The 15,580-nt window shown below is 40.1% G+C and overlaps 1 protein-coding gene across 2 annotated transcripts in view; it reads left to right on the top strand.

The window, feature by feature from the left end:
- The window catches only part of LOC118417103 (uncharacterized protein C20orf85-like), a 14,899-nt gene extending 4,219 nt beyond the window's left edge, over positions 1–10,680 (top strand). The window contains exons 3-4 of one of the 2 annotated variants that reach the window (XM_035822504.1): positions 9,037–9,106; positions 9,778–10,680. In XM_035822504.1, coding sequence (XP_035678397.1) covers positions 9,037–9,106; positions 9,778–9,962 — 255 coding nt within the window. In that variant the 3' untranslated portion in view covers positions 9,963–10,680. Of the gene's footprint in view, positions 1–9,036; positions 9,107–9,170; positions 9,190–9,777 lie in introns of those variants that run through there. The other variant, XR_004831315.1, reaches the window with a different exon arrangement.
- Positions 10,681–15,580: the final 4,900 nt, after the last annotated feature.

The following is a 15,580-nucleotide window of genomic DNA, read 5'->3' as shown; positions in this document are numbered from 1 at the left end:
TTTCTAACCAAAAGCTGCAGAGTGTTTAATCAGAATGAAGTCATAGTGCTACATTTGGGCCAACTTCACACATCATGGTTAAGGGTGACTTTCCACTGTGTTGTTGTGTGGTTTGTCTCAAAGTCTCAAAGTATTAAAATAAAAGTTTCTGTTGCAAAGTAAACACACTGAGTTTCACCCCAAACATGCATAATTAGCCCAGGAGGGGGGGGTGGGGTGGCACAGGTAGGATCTGTCATTTTTCTTGACAACACACAACTTACCCACTTCCACACATCTGATTTGCTAATATTTACTAACATTGTCTTGATCTGTCCACTTCGTCCAAAGTTAGTCCGGATCCGGGTAGTAAAATTCAGTGCTCCCACCAAACATTACGTGCGGCAACTTGGCTATTTATTACTAAACAGGCGCCGAATTCTGGACAGAGGAGCTACCAAGGCCTACCTGCCTTCTTACTCCTATCTACAGAGGAGTTAAAAGCCTCTGCCTGGTTTAGGTAAACCCTGGTAAATAAAAGTTTAAAGCTGCGCGACAGAGACACGTGCTGCAGAATTTGTTTTCTGACAATACGTTGTGATGGCAACAAAACGCGTTGTTGTGATGATCAAATCGAGACTTGTCGTTATCGATCTGCATTGTCAAAATGCTATACTAAAGACACAAAAAAATTAAGTTGAATCCAAAAAACGCGCCAAGGTAGTCATTTCATAGGTCATCCGAAGGAGGATAATTTAGGATTGACATGCGGTCAATCCTCCTACATTTTATGCGGTCTTTTTTACCTTTGGCCTGATTCAGGGACCATCCATTGATAAAGGGAAGGGTGCGCACCACAGGTAAAGTAAGTAAGTGCAGCGCAGAAGAGTAAGTGGCTCGCGCAGAAAAGTAAGTAAGTGCAGCGCAGAAGAGTAAGTGCAGCGCAGAAGAGTAAGTGTCTCCAGCAGAAAAAAGTAAGTGTGTTGAGCAGAAAAGTAAGTGTGTTGAGCAGAAAAGTAAGTGTCTTGAGCAGAAAAGTAAGTGTCTTGAGCAGAAAAGTAAGTGTCTTGAGCAGAAAAGTAAGTGTGTTGCACATTGTTGATATCGGCCACGGTAATCATTCCAGTAATTCCAGGTTATTCCGATTTCCTATCTGTCCCAAAACTAAGTTACTTTTTCTAGGAATCAATCAAAACCTACCAGATGTTAAACCATAGAAATTGTTGCACATCTCTTGGAGTTCTATGTTCTCTCCAACAAACTGCCACAGACCTTAGCTTCCAGTTTCTGTCAGAGGTAACAACACATGTATGGTACAGCTCAGGCCTGTTGACATCTGACCCCCTATCGTAATGAAAACCAGACCCCAGAAAGTGAAAAGTAGAAGCGGGCAGTACCACAAGTACAAGCAGGGGTCATACAGAAATTAAACATTGACTTGCTGATTTAAACATTGACTTGCTGATCTTTTAATGCCATTTTTAACCATCAAAAGTTATTTATACATCAAAATTATTTGTAAATAATTTAATTCAGTAAATTTTCTTCTTTTTATCATGTTCTATTACATCTAGACTTTTTTTCTAATTTTCAAATACCCCCATTTTGTACAATCATGTTTGGACAGCCCTCCTCTGTTGGCCAGGAATAGTTTGGACAGCCAGCCAGTCACATCATCTGGAGGATTTGACTATTCATTGAGGTTATATCTTTGGTCCATTCTTTTGTGGCTTTTATACATGAAGTCCTACTCTCTTTACTTAACCCTCTCCCAACTGAGGCAGTCCTTTGCACCAAATTCATGTTGGTCACGGTTTCAATAGGCTGCAGGGAGGCGGTCATCTGGGAACCTGGTGCCTATGGAAAAGTAGCCTGGATACCAGACCCCAGCCGGATTTGAGATCAGATCGGGCTGGGGCCTGGTATCCTTGCGAATGGAAAGGATCTTTGGATACCACAAGAAGATGGTGACGTTTTGATTTTGATTTGTCTTCCGTCTGTCATGTTTCATTTGTTTTTATAATATGTTCCGAAGTGTATGTCTATCTATTTTCTATGTAATATGCTTTTATTTCCTTGTATGTAAATACTGGGACCTATTGAAAATCAGTTTGTCTAAACTGAATAGGCCACCCAGGCGTTTGAAAATAAACGAACAAACTGGAACTATGCAACATTATAAAGATCTGATGAGAATGCATTCACTTTTTTTTTTCAATTGAACTTGAAAGTTGAAGTGAAACAGAACACACTGTAATGAAGCGATTTACAATGCCCTTACTACCAGATGTTGTAAACATTGCCCTTGGTATGCTCAACGCCGAGAGCCTCTTGTCTAATTATAAAGTTCGAGTTTGGCCTCCATATATATGACATGCTTCGTGGTATATACAGAGCTGATACAAAACGCAGCTGCTTGATACAGTTAAAGAGCTCCAGGGCTATATATATGATAACCTGTTAATCCACAAAAGCTCTGACTAAATGTTGATTTTGGAAGTTCAGAAATTACAGCCAACAGCAATGCCAAGGTCTTTGGTGCAGGATATCTTTATGGTCAAAGTCCTATTCTATTAAAAACCACATCTGTTCTTTCTCAATAATCATTCAAGAAATGCTGTTGTGCTAAAACTTTTAGTTTTAGTTAGCAAATGAATTGTCCAAACGAAGTGATGTAAAACATAGATGATATGGTATTCAATGAATTTCAGAATCAAATTTAGTGCCTTTATTTACACGATTTAATTGTTCTGCTTGACACAGACACTTAAAGCCTGCCTTCCCACAATGCTACTAGTATGGACCTGTCCAGTCGACCAATCAGATTAAGAACACCATGATACTGTGTTATAGCAATGGCTTAAACTCGGATAATCGTTCCAAAGATGGAATTGTAAAATGAAACAGCTGTTGTAGCCGTATACAGTCTAACCTGCCCAAGAAGACCAGTCAGGTGACTGATAAAATTTGAGCAGGTGGTCACTAGTCTATAGACATGGTTCTTAATACATGTACTTGGGTCAGTGGGAAAAATTATGTTTGGGACCACCAAAATGTGGTCACATTGGCCAGTTGGCCATAGGCAGAGGTGGTCACTTGTAAAGGTTTGGCTGTACATACATGTTGAATGCTTGGTAGAGCAAATTTGAATATCAGATACACAGTTATGAGTTGAGGGACACTGTTTTTAATTAGGGGTGTGTACCTACCTATACAAAACCATTTTTTCTTTGTGTTTAATAGGCCGGTAAAAAAAAACGGATCTGAAAAAAATCAGTAGACCGGATCTTGGACTGACTAGAAAATGATTATATCGTAAGGCGACGTCACACGTTTTACTTTTAGGGCTTGCCAGTCAAAAAAATAACAAGAGCAAAGTAGAGTAGAGTTAAAAGTAATTTTTATCAAGTTTCCACAGTCAAACTTTTTTTTTTTTTTTTTAATCAGTACAAAAGGACCTGAATATTTACATCATGCTGATGATATACGGCCCATATGATACAAAGTAAAGCAGTCATACGTCACATTTACATTACAGTAGCCTCGAACATTAAGCACATTATTGTGATCCAAAAACTGTTACATTAGCTCATATGTACATCCCAAAAGCGTCTACCCAGCATTAGCATTAACTTAGCATTATTTACGTGAAGATAGGATCTTAAAGCACCAGTGGGAGTTTCGAAATGGAATATTGTTTTGAGTATCGCCCATTTACAATTTTTCTCGAACAATTAGGTCCAGGTTCAGGTCTGGACTGGGACCTGATCCTCTGGACCTGAACCACACATGTACTTGAATTTTCTGTACCACTACCCACCCCTAGTTCCGACTATCTACCACAAAGATGGGGCTCAACTGTGTGGTCACCCAGCAGGTGATTGACATCCACACAGAGTATTATGAGGACGTTGAAAGCCCGGCAGTGGCAGGGATTTAGTCCACAGCGAACAAGTAAACACGGACTGTGTCCTCTCTCAGTCTGTCTGTCATCTAACCCTTCTTAGGGATGGGGCAGTGTCTTTTGGAGGTTACTACGGTTCAAGTCCAGGCTGTATCACGTTCACTGCTGAATCTTTACTGTGTTACCTCTCTGGCCTGGAAATATTTGTGCATATTAACCATTGTTCACCCAGAACTGGATGCAATTTTTCACGGTGGGTTCACCATACTCTCCAAGCAGAGGTTGGTGGGAAATCGTGACCTTTTCCTTATGTGCTGTATTTTTATGGGAAGGCTGGTCGTAAAAGATATGGCATATAAGGAAAAGGTCATGATTTTTCTCACCAACCTCTGCTTGGAGAGTAATGTAAAAGTACTTTTGTGCAGGAGCATACAACATTTGAGTATAAGAAAAGTTGATAAAACAAATTGTAGTATTTGCTTCAATTGTGAAGTTAGCAAGTTTCAGATTCAAACTCTGAAGAGAGGCAGTAATGTTGTAATTTGGGTTTGCCAACATTCTATTTTCTTTTATGTTGTATTTGTACACCCAAAGTTTTCTTTCTGTGCACCTGAGTCCTTTTAAGAGTAGGCGCACGAGTGCACGTACCTATCGACCAAAGTACATTTCTAGCCCTGTCTCGGAGATGTCCCATTGTCGGGCGGCACGCTTGCCTTGACTCCTGTGTCCTGTTGTGTATTGTTACACATTCCAGTCCCCAAAACTGCAAGTTTTGTTTTGTCTGCGGGGATTACAGGCCAACAGATTTATTGTATCAGCAGACGCTCCTGACTTTCTGTAGCGGCTCGGTCAATACTCGCACCAGGTGGGGCATGTCTGCTCTCAAATTGGCGCAGCTCTGCGTGGGTCCTTTCTTTTTTCCCTCCTGGAAGTTCCATAAAGGTCTCTCAGAAAATGTCGTCCCTCACCTTCTTACTATTTCCATAACATCGTTTCCCCACCTTTCTTTTGTCCGGCCAGTTAAGTGCGGTGCGCCTTGTTCTCGTTAACAAACTCGACGCGGGTGAAATGGTTGGGAAAGACATAATCACATTTGTTTCCGTCTTTTCACTGCATCGATTCAATTAGCCTCCATCTTCTACACAAGTCCCCAAACATGGATCTGTTATGTCTGTGTTTCCAAAATAGCTGCGGTGCCAGAAATAGTTGTGGTTAGGATGGACCAGACGGCTGTGTGAGGGGAGATGGTGTCAGTCCTTGCCGGTGGGCCGGGGAGCCTTCTCTGTAGAGTTGTAAAAACCATGACTGTACTGTACTGTACTCCTGAAGTCTTGATTAACCAGTACATATCTGTATCAACTCTCCTGTCAACATATATCTTTGTGAAGTAGTCCTTGTGTTTCTCATATCATATACATGTATATCTGTAGTATATTCAATGGCATGTATCTTCTCTGTAGAGTTGTGAAAACCACACTACAGTACGGACAGTGGTTGATGAACTCCTGAATAACCAGATATGCTTGTACAACTCTCCTGTCAACACATAGTTATCTTTGTGAAGTAGTCCATGTGTACCAATACATGTGTTTGTCATAATACATATACATACATGTATCTTCTCTGTAGAGTTGTGAAAACCACACTAGCGTACAGGCAGTTGTGGAACTCCTGAGTAACCAGTACCGTATTTTCTTGAATAAATTACGCACCTTTTAAATTTGTCAAAATTGAAAAAAGGCTACAAGTTGTTGCCAAAGTTGGGGTGCATACTTAATTTAAGTTTATTGCAAGGATAAATGGTGAAAGAGCCTAAAATTGAGCAAGTAACGTTAGTTGTAGCTACAGTCCTAGGAAGGATCCAAAACACACACCTTGGTGTTGTCTTGGTGTTGTCTAATGAACATAATTGTGAAAAATAAATGTAAAAAACATCAATCTTAGTTATAAATTTTATGGCAATTGAAAAAGTATACTAGAAAAAGTATGTCAACGTTTTCAACAAGCCAAACAGCAGCACTTTATTCTTTGGCCGCTGTTTCACTGATTCAAGTTGAACCTCCACAGTTATATCATCTTAGCAGGCTGTTCTAAAACAATACTATTACTCTTACAGAAGTATATCATATTCTGTGTGTCTGTAAAGCCCATGATATTTGACAATAGAATTGTGAAAAAGTTGCAGTATGGGCAGATGAACCAACAATATTTCTGATGTATCTAATCGTATTGCACTCAATACGCAATGTAATAAATGGACTTAAGTCTAAATAAGGGCACAAACAAACTATTGGACTCAATAAACTGGATGATTTGACTTATTGATGATTTAAGTTTATATGAAATCATGACATTTGAATATTCAAATAGTTTGCATAATTGTCTAATAATATATTGTTCTCAGGGGGGTAGTTAATCATATGCAAACTGGTAACCTGCAGTTCCTGTAATCATCAGTAGGTGGCTACGCCCATCTGAGTATCTTCCATATCTCTGAGTATGATTAGTTAAAAGTACCACTTTCGACTTCATTTGCAGTTAAGATGAGAAAAAAGATGAGTGTCTCCTTGGATACAAACACGTAGCTAGTACTAGTATCTAATGTGGGTGTGATATTAACAAGAACTCTTGTCTTGTAGTTTGACTTTCAAGATTTTTCTACACCTGGTCAATTATGTTGTATTAAGGTCTACAGCGGTATCGAATAAAGGGCTAGGGGAACCACTACAATTTTGTTAAAATTGTTACAACAATCAAAGATGTTCTACCAATCAATTCAATGCTGCATCTCAAATTGATCTAATCTGTGCTCTGTAAGGAGCCTTTCCATGCGAAAAATTAGGGCCCTTGTTACCGAGCTCACGTTCAGACTCACAAATGTGTCAAGGGGCCTGCAAACCGCCCGCCCGGTCCTCGGGTAGGAAAATATGCCATTCAATTGTCTGTCCTGTGGATTACGAGACTTCTTGTGTATGTGACAGAAATGTAAGATTGGGTCGCTACAATTTACAAAGTTTTATTCTCACTTACAAAATGAAGAAATGTCTGACTCCTATACTAGTATACTACTACATAACACTGGTGTTTATCAACTTCAAGTCAACCGCCCATTCTCATATGTAGAAAAACAATATGTTTGATTTGACTCAATAGTGTGAGTTATCTATTGAAGGATTGTGTGTGATATGTAACATTATGTAGTGTACCAAACTTATATCACTTCCAAATAAAGCACACCTAGCACAGACATCTTCAATTCAATAACCCTTTTGTTCCTTGACTAAAAGAAACACAAGTTATCTATAGTTATAACTTATTGTCTGCCTTATATGAGTCAAAGGATTGTGACAGAAATTAAACATTTAGCATGCCAAAATTGTATCTTCACTTGCAAATTAAGCACACCCTATAAACGGTTAACCACAGGTATCTACCTTCTGCAAGTCACCCTCTAACTCCCGTCTTGAGCGAAAGGAAAGGAAGTAATTCAATCATCAGTGACTAATCTATTGAAGGTTTGTGCCTAGAGATTGTGCCTAGGTACTGTATGTGACATAAATGTAAGATTTTGGAGGCGTACTAACTATACCGGTAACTTGCAAATTGAGTTCACCTTCCGCTGATATCTATTTTCTCCATCTCACAGACTCACACTCCCATCAAGGAATAAAACCAGACGCACCAATTTAATCGTCTGACTTATCTATTATAAGATTGTACCTATGTACATGTATGTGACAGAAATGTACGATTTAAAGTGTCAAAGTTGTTTCTTCACCTGCGAATTTGAAGTACGCCTGCTGCTGACATTAATTTACCCAAGTCATCCTTTCGCTCTTGTCGAGGATAAAACCAGACGTACCAATTTAATTGTCTGACTTATCTATTAAAAGATTGTGCCTGTGGATGTGACAAAAATGTAAAATTTGATGTGTCAAAGTTATATCTTCATCCAAGTCATCTTCTCGCTCTTGTCAAGGAAAAAACAAGATATACCTAGTAATCCAATCGTCTGACTTATCTATTAAAAGATTGTACCCGTGTATGTGACAAAACTGTACGATGCAGCGTGCCAGAATAGTTTCTTGACTCCTACGACTAAAGAATGCCTGCCGACGACGTTACGCAGCTACCAATTCCCAGGAAAGGCAGCAGGTTTAGGAAACAAGCCAACTCTGGGAACTGTGGAGACACATTGTGCATAACAAACAGCATGGTTCCTAATGCCCTCAGTCAACGCAGCAGGGGGATATTATACTCTAATTAGTATTCTGATCGTATCTATCCTTCTTGACATTGGCGGTAATGAGGAGACACTTTCTCGGATGACTTTTAGGTGCATCTAGTTATTCTGATGAGGAATTAGGGTCAGGCCGATACATCTGGATTCTGTGGATTGCATCTGAACTGCACTTAATTTCAAAGCAACAAATAAAAAAATAAATAGTAGACAATTTGTTAAGTATATTTCATCAGCTAGCATCAATTGATTTGTTTACATTGACTCAGGTTTTACATTATACAAATGTAGCTATCTATTGGTGCATTTGTTTCCAGCTTTCTTTGTTGTCAACATATTGTCATATTTTGCTCTTATACTCGGATGGAAATACTTAAGTTTTTGGACTTCTGGCAGGATTTTATACTATCTTTTTTTCAAAGGGAAGGATTTGTTACCTTGAGCAAAAAGAAGGATTGAAACATGCTTAGAGTGCTCCACTGTCAAAGATTTTAATAAAAGTCGGATGATAGGGTTTTTACAGGTCGAGATTCGCCCTCAAGACCATCCCAAGCTGGAGATGCCAGAGATGTTACGCCTGCCCCCTATCACTCCCATTGAGAATTGCAGTGGCATTTTTGTTTAATGTAAACCTTTTGTGTTTCCAGCTCGTGAAGGACGAGATTCGCCCTCTGGACCGCCCAAAACTGGAGATGCCGGAGACGTTACGCCTGCCCCCTATCACTCCCATCGAGAATTACAGTGGTGTTTTTGTTTAATGTATACTTTTGTGTTTTCAGCTCGTGAAGGACGAGATTCGCCCTCTGGACCGCCCGAGGCTGGAGATGCCAGAGACGTTACGCCTGCCACCTATCACTCCCATTGAGAATTGCAGTGGTGTTTTTGTTTAACGTATACCTTTTGTGTTTTCCAGCTCGTGAAGGACGAGATTCGCCCTCGGGAGCATCCGAAACTGGAGATGCCGGAAACGTTACGCCTGCCCCCTATCACTCACATTGAGAATTGCAGTGGCATTTTTGTTTAATGCATACATTTTGTGTTTTTCAGCTCGTGAAGGACGAGATTCGCCCTCTGGACCAACAAAGCTTCAGATGCCAGAGACGTTACGCCTGTCCCCTATCACTCCCATCAAGAATTGCAGTGGTGTTTTTGTTTAAAGTATACCTTTTGTGTTTTCCAGCTCGTGAAGGACGAAATTTTCCCTTTGGACCGCCCGAAGCTTGAGATGCCGGAAACATTACGCCTGCCCCCTATCACTCACATTGAGAATTGCAGTGGCGTTTTTGTTTAACGTATACCTTTTGTGTTTTCAGCTCGTGAAGGACGAGATTCGCCCTCTGGATCGCCCAAAGCTGGAGATGCCAGAGACATTAATATTACGCCTGCCCCTTATCACTCCCATCGAGAGTTGCAGTGGCGTTTTTGTTTAATGTATACTTTTGTGTTTTCAGCTCGTGAAGGACGAGATTCGCCCTCTGGATCACCCAAAGCTGGAGATGCCAGAGACGTTACGCCTGCCCCCTATCACTCCCATCGAGAATTGCAGTGGTGTTTTTGTTTAATGTAAACCTTTTGTGTTTTCAGCTCGTGAAGGACGAGATTCGCCCTCTGGACCGCCCAAAACTGGAGATGCCGGAGACGTTACGCCTGCCCCCTATCACTCCCATCGAGAAATACATCAAGGTAGACAAGTCGCCGCCGCTGCCCCGGTCTTCGGCCGGCTACATCGGCTGGCGGTCGGGCGACAAACTGTACAACCTGGAGAGGTACGGCGGCTACGCGCGGGGAAAGGGAGGGCTCATCCGCCAGCTCAAGTGGCCCGACGAAGGGGTGGACTAAGGACTGCCCGTTTCCAATGAGATTCTTCAGGACTATGAGCCACAAACAGAAAGGACATCATCGGGAGAGACGTCAAATACAGTGAAAGCTGAAAAGAGAATGATCTTAGCACATTAATATGCAAAAACTTGTTCCTTTGAGAAAGACGTTATTTTGGCAGAGGAAACTAGTTGAGGATAATGATAAACCTGTGTATAACTAAACGGTCAAATGCATGCTTGACAATTTAGTGTAGACTGACAACACAAGTTACATGTACTCTAAGATACCTTAGGTATTTTCTCCTTGCTGCATAATTGCTTGGTGATGATGTAGACAATATGTATATTTTTCTGAGTCCATCACAGTTTAAGTTTTATATTATAATGAGGTGCATATAATACAAATGCATCAAGATATTGTGAAGTCCATTGTATGACCTCCAGCAATGCCGTCCTATGAAGCCACACTTCCAATACGTTGAAGAACTTTCCAAGATTCACATCTTTGCTGCTACCGGCTGTTTATCTCAGCTTTGAATTCTATTTTGTATATCTATGATCATATTTAGCTTTTTTGAAGAAGAGAGTGTTGAATCGTATTGCACATCATGTATAAAAACTATTTTTGACCACCATTGTAATAATATATATAATAGTACACAATTTAGGGGAGAAACAACTGCTGTTTTTACAAGCCACAGAAGACTTCTTAATGAATAATGATCTTAAATTCAAAAGTAGTCTATTTTGTGTTGTTTTTTGGTTCACTTCAGCATACGTAAGTATAGCACATGATGGTTAATGTGTTCAGTTATATTTTTTAAAGTTTGAAGTGTTCCATGTGCCACTGGCCATTCTTCACGTATTGCCAGGGCCTTTTGGACATATTTCCCACAATGGATCCCACAGTGCATGTGCACTTGAAACCTTGAAATAGCTTATTGTAGTTTGCATCATGCAGTCGAAAAATTGCTAAATCAATGCTAATTTGTTGTTGATGCCTTCTAAAAATCCAGTTGCCACATCCTACTGAGATTTCGCCAAGTGACCTTGACACCATTGTAAGTTGTGGGTCCTGTGTCTACTCCGTGTACTTGTTTTGTCTGTCGGTGAAATCGTTCTCCAAACATGCTGCTTGTCAACCTTGATTGGGAGCTGAACCTTTGTCTGCCTCACAGTGCCTTGGACATGTGCATTTGTAGGTGTTTGTATCTTGTGCATGGAGGAGGGGAAGCCATTGTAGCTCCAAACTTGGTGTAAAAATACCATTGTTGGACAAGTGTAGTGAGAATGTTGTTCATCATCTATAGTAATTACTACTACTACAACAAAATACATGTAATTTAAACCAAGGACTCCGAGGATAAAGAGACGAAAAGTAGGGATACTGATTTGGTACAATTAGACCTTCATCATTCTAGGATTTGCAAATCGGGATTTACCACGGCATCGATCCTGATTTTTTAATTCTGGTATACATGAATGGTCCAAATCTGGCTTTGAGGGGGGATTAATCCTATTGACAAAGAGGTAGATTTGCCGGATGGAAGCCTGTGCCTGGGTGATTTGCCTGGTAATACCAGAATTCTCAAATCGGGACTCACCCTTGCACAGGATTGATCCTGGTACGATCTACCAAATCCACCTCTTTGTTGAACGGGTCCTTATATAGTGGTAGGTGCATTGTTCATCCAGTATGTAAAAGTTGTGATGCTCTAAAGGTGAGATTCAGTACATAGTATAAGCACACTAGCTTGTAGGCACCAGTAACGTTTGTTGCCTCACCAGTTGCTGACTTATACAATGCCATGACCACCTGTCTTTATGTATTGTAAGGTAATAAATGTCATGAAATCTGACTTATTGTGTTTTGAGTTCTTCTTGCTTGCTGATGATTTAAGAATGGGGGTGTCTCTACCCAAGGAGGTTTAAAAAAGTCTTTTTTGACCTCCTTGCTCTACCAGATACTGTGGGTTGCTGGATAAAAGTGGAAATTGGCCAACCAACCTAATAAATAGGCTATTAGTAAATGATTTTCCAGAGGAGTTAGCTGGCCCTAGAGTTCCATTTGTATTGTCTTTGCCCGTCAGCAGGGCTGGACATTTGTAATGGCAAGAGTTGGGCAGCCCTGGTTGTGCGTCCTGAACAGCCTAATTAATAGAAAATAGAGTTACCATTTGCAACCCACTGGTCAAAATTTTCACAGATGAAAATTTGGCCAATTTCGACATATTCTTCAGTGTGTAAAGAGGTCTGTTAACTTGGAGACAAAGAATATAGTTGTGTGTGTGTGTATTTAGTATGCGAAGAACTGAGCAGGGATGGAGAGGTCAATAACCTCTACACAGTTGCTCCCTGGAGCTGTTGAAGAGAGGTCCTACAGGGACGTCTGGAGAAGATAAAGGGCTGAACAGATATTCCTCTTGAATGGGAGAGTGGCTAGACTGGCCGTAACAAGATTGAGAAGTCAAGATTTCTGTCTGGAAAGTGTGCCCTTGGGAAAGGCTCTCCAAACTGAAAAGGGTAACTTTGTGGAGGTAAAATGTGGTGGAAGGAGAAGGATGTGCTCCACCTTCTATTCTAATACTGTGCTGTGAAAAAATACGAAATATTTGTAAAAATACAAACCTTTATTTTGTTTCAAAGCAATTTAAGATATAGCACTAAACACATCAGACACTGGTACATCTTATCATATTAGCTATATCATATATATCATCCAACTAGCAACAACAATATGTCATGGACCTCAACAAAGTACTGACTAGACATTAAAACTATAATAATGTTGTATTTCTTATTTGAAGTTAATGTTATCACATAACAGCTTTGCCTTCTACAGTTTAAGTATGTCCAACTACGCCACTATCAAGAAACATTTATTTCCAGTGTGGACATACTAAATAGGTTTTCACAACTATTATCATTATCCAATACTGTGCAATAAGGCATCAAGTTAACAGAAATTGGTGCTTGCAAAAAGTTTTTTTTTTTTATATTCAGAAATTTATGTACCAGGATTGGAAGTTTATGTAGTACTACGAGGATTGTACTCATTGCCCAGACTGCATGTGTCAATGTTGTGGAACTGTACATTTAGTGATGACTACCATACACACTGCTTTACTCCACTCCCAGCCCGACTGCTGCAGTCTACCACAGACAGATGCCTGCCATTTACATGTTATGAAAACAGAGCGACAAGCCAGGCTGACCTGCTGTGCTGGTGTCACATTCCTTGGGCTGTCCCCAAGTCGCGACAGAGCGGCTGGGCTGTAGTCAGCTGCTGCCAGCTCCTCTCGGTTACATCGTCAGATTAACCTGGTTAGTGTTCAGCAGACAGAAAGGGCTCGAGTTATCCCCGGCATGACAAGTGCTGCGCCACGCCTGGACGCAACGGACCAACATTTTCTGGGGCTGAACGACGCAATTCCCTATTGCTTCTGATATTTTAGAAGTTGAATCAATATTTCTACTGGAAACTACAATGTAGAGAGATTGATCCAATGTTAGAAAGATTTCTTCAACTTCTTCTACTGAATTCCTGGATGACTAATCTGCATAAACGAATTTGTGATATTTTACTTTTGATGGATTAGATGCTCTGACAGAACTGAATATCATCTGATGTAAATAATCTTTTTTGTCAAATATTCAGTTTTTTTAGTCACTTTTGATATTTTCCTTCTTATTTTCATTATCATATCAACATTCAAAAGCAGCAAGATAGAGTATCAATGCTTAACACCTGCAGAGTTAATAAACTAATCATTCCAGGTGTAATGATGTAATTCCTGGCATGACAACAGCTGCTGCACCATAGACACTACTAACTAGAGACTGGATGAAAGTTTTGACTCTGGGGGTCATTTTCAGACATCTTTCTACAGTAGCTGATAAATTTACATCTTATCTATACACATCTTAAGGTGGTCTGAGAGACCTGCATATCCAGTGATACATGCGATCCTTGTCCTCAGAATATGCAATTTTTCACTTAAGTTCTGTACCTCTTTCTCTCTCTCTCGTATATATATTTACAGGATATAGTCTACTTCTGTTAAGTTAACTCTCATAATTCCACCTGCAATTTTACACACACACACTAAAAAATCATCAGCATCCCCTAATGTAATTTCGGACATTCGGGTGTTCCAGAATATTCTCCCAAAGGCCTTGATAACTAATCTCCAAGCAGATCCTACGGTGCCATAAGATAGTATGAAACCTGGCCAAGGAGTACAGCCGACCAAAGGGAGTCAAACGGGAGCTACGGTGGGTTTGATACTATATTACGCCACCGTGGATCTGCTTGGAGATTACTTGATAACACCGGCAGAACTATGAGAGTTACCACTTATCAACTGTCTCTAGTGCAAATGAAACGTTGCAATAGCTGTGGAGTCTATACTCTGATACAATCTGGTTTTTAATAGTCTCCAAACTTCATGTATGATCATTGTGTAGGTTTGCTATCAGGAAATTAAATACATCTTTTAAGACAGATTGCCTTTTCCTTAAGAAGGAAAAGAGGTCCCTGTATGTATCAATTTGACACACTGTACATGTACAGTACTACATTACTTGATGCTACAACAACTGCCACAAGAGGGTAAACTCTTGAAAGGAATAATTGCATTAAGATTTCATAACAAGATTATGTTGAAGTGTACTTAAAGTACAAAGGTAACACGTTGAAAGCTTTTTCGGTCTTCCATCTGGAACATTTACTGTAATGTTGCAGAGCCTTACACTACCTTGTGTGTTACACGTTTATTGGGGAAATGTCCCAGTTTCTTCGTCCAGACGCCATCAATATGACATTGCACATGAGCATGTTGCAGACACGACTGATACCATCAATTCAGTCGTGGTTTCTAACAGTTGCAACTTTCTGAACATCGCTTTTACGTGATGCATGATTCTGTGTGAGCCACTTTAATTTACAAATCCTTAAGGCAAAGGTTCTTAAAAAGATGAAGGCTTTCGACAGGCTGCTTCCATTTCAAGAAGCCTTGCGTGCACACACACGAGATGGGACTGGATGATAGCTCACTCTACAGTCTAAACTAAACGCTCCTGATACGTACTTGGAGGACACACACACGTAAACCACATCTTTCACGGTCTAAGTGTACTAACGACGCCGCATGCCGCACATACTTGCACTTATCAACTGCCAAATAGGCTGGCTAGACAGGACATGATTTGTTTCCTAATTAAAGTCTGCCTGGTACACTTGGCATTTTGCTGAGCTGGGTTTCTAGAGCTGAGGTTGATGGTTTTTTTTACAGTAGTGATGTTATATAATATCATACAAGTCGTCATTTTGTCTACATCTTGATGAGCAAAAATTAGAATTTGTTTTTATCTGATTTTTTTTACTATTGTACTATCACTGTAACCGAGTACAGCTTGGCATTTAGCTGAGCTCGTTTTTAGAGCTGAGTCTGACAGAATTTTACAGTAGTGATGTTACAAGTCGTCATTTTGTCTACTTCTTGTTGAAGAAAAATCAGAATTAATTCTATCTAATTTCTTTGACTATTAAACTCTGCCTGGTACAGTTGGCATTTTGCTTAGCTGGATTTCAGAGCTGAGGCTGAGAGAATTTTAGTTACAGTAGTGATGTTACAA

The sequence above is a fragment of the Branchiostoma floridae genome, chromosome 6 (assembly GCF_000003815.2).
Source record: "Branchiostoma floridae strain S238N-H82 chromosome 6, Bfl_VNyyK, whole genome shotgun sequence".
In the NCBI taxonomy this organism is placed as follows: Eukaryota; Metazoa; Chordata; class Leptocardii; order Amphioxiformes; family Branchiostomatidae; genus Branchiostoma; species Branchiostoma floridae.
Note: the sequence above shows the minus strand (reverse complement) of the source record. Positions and strands in the feature narration are given on the sequence as shown.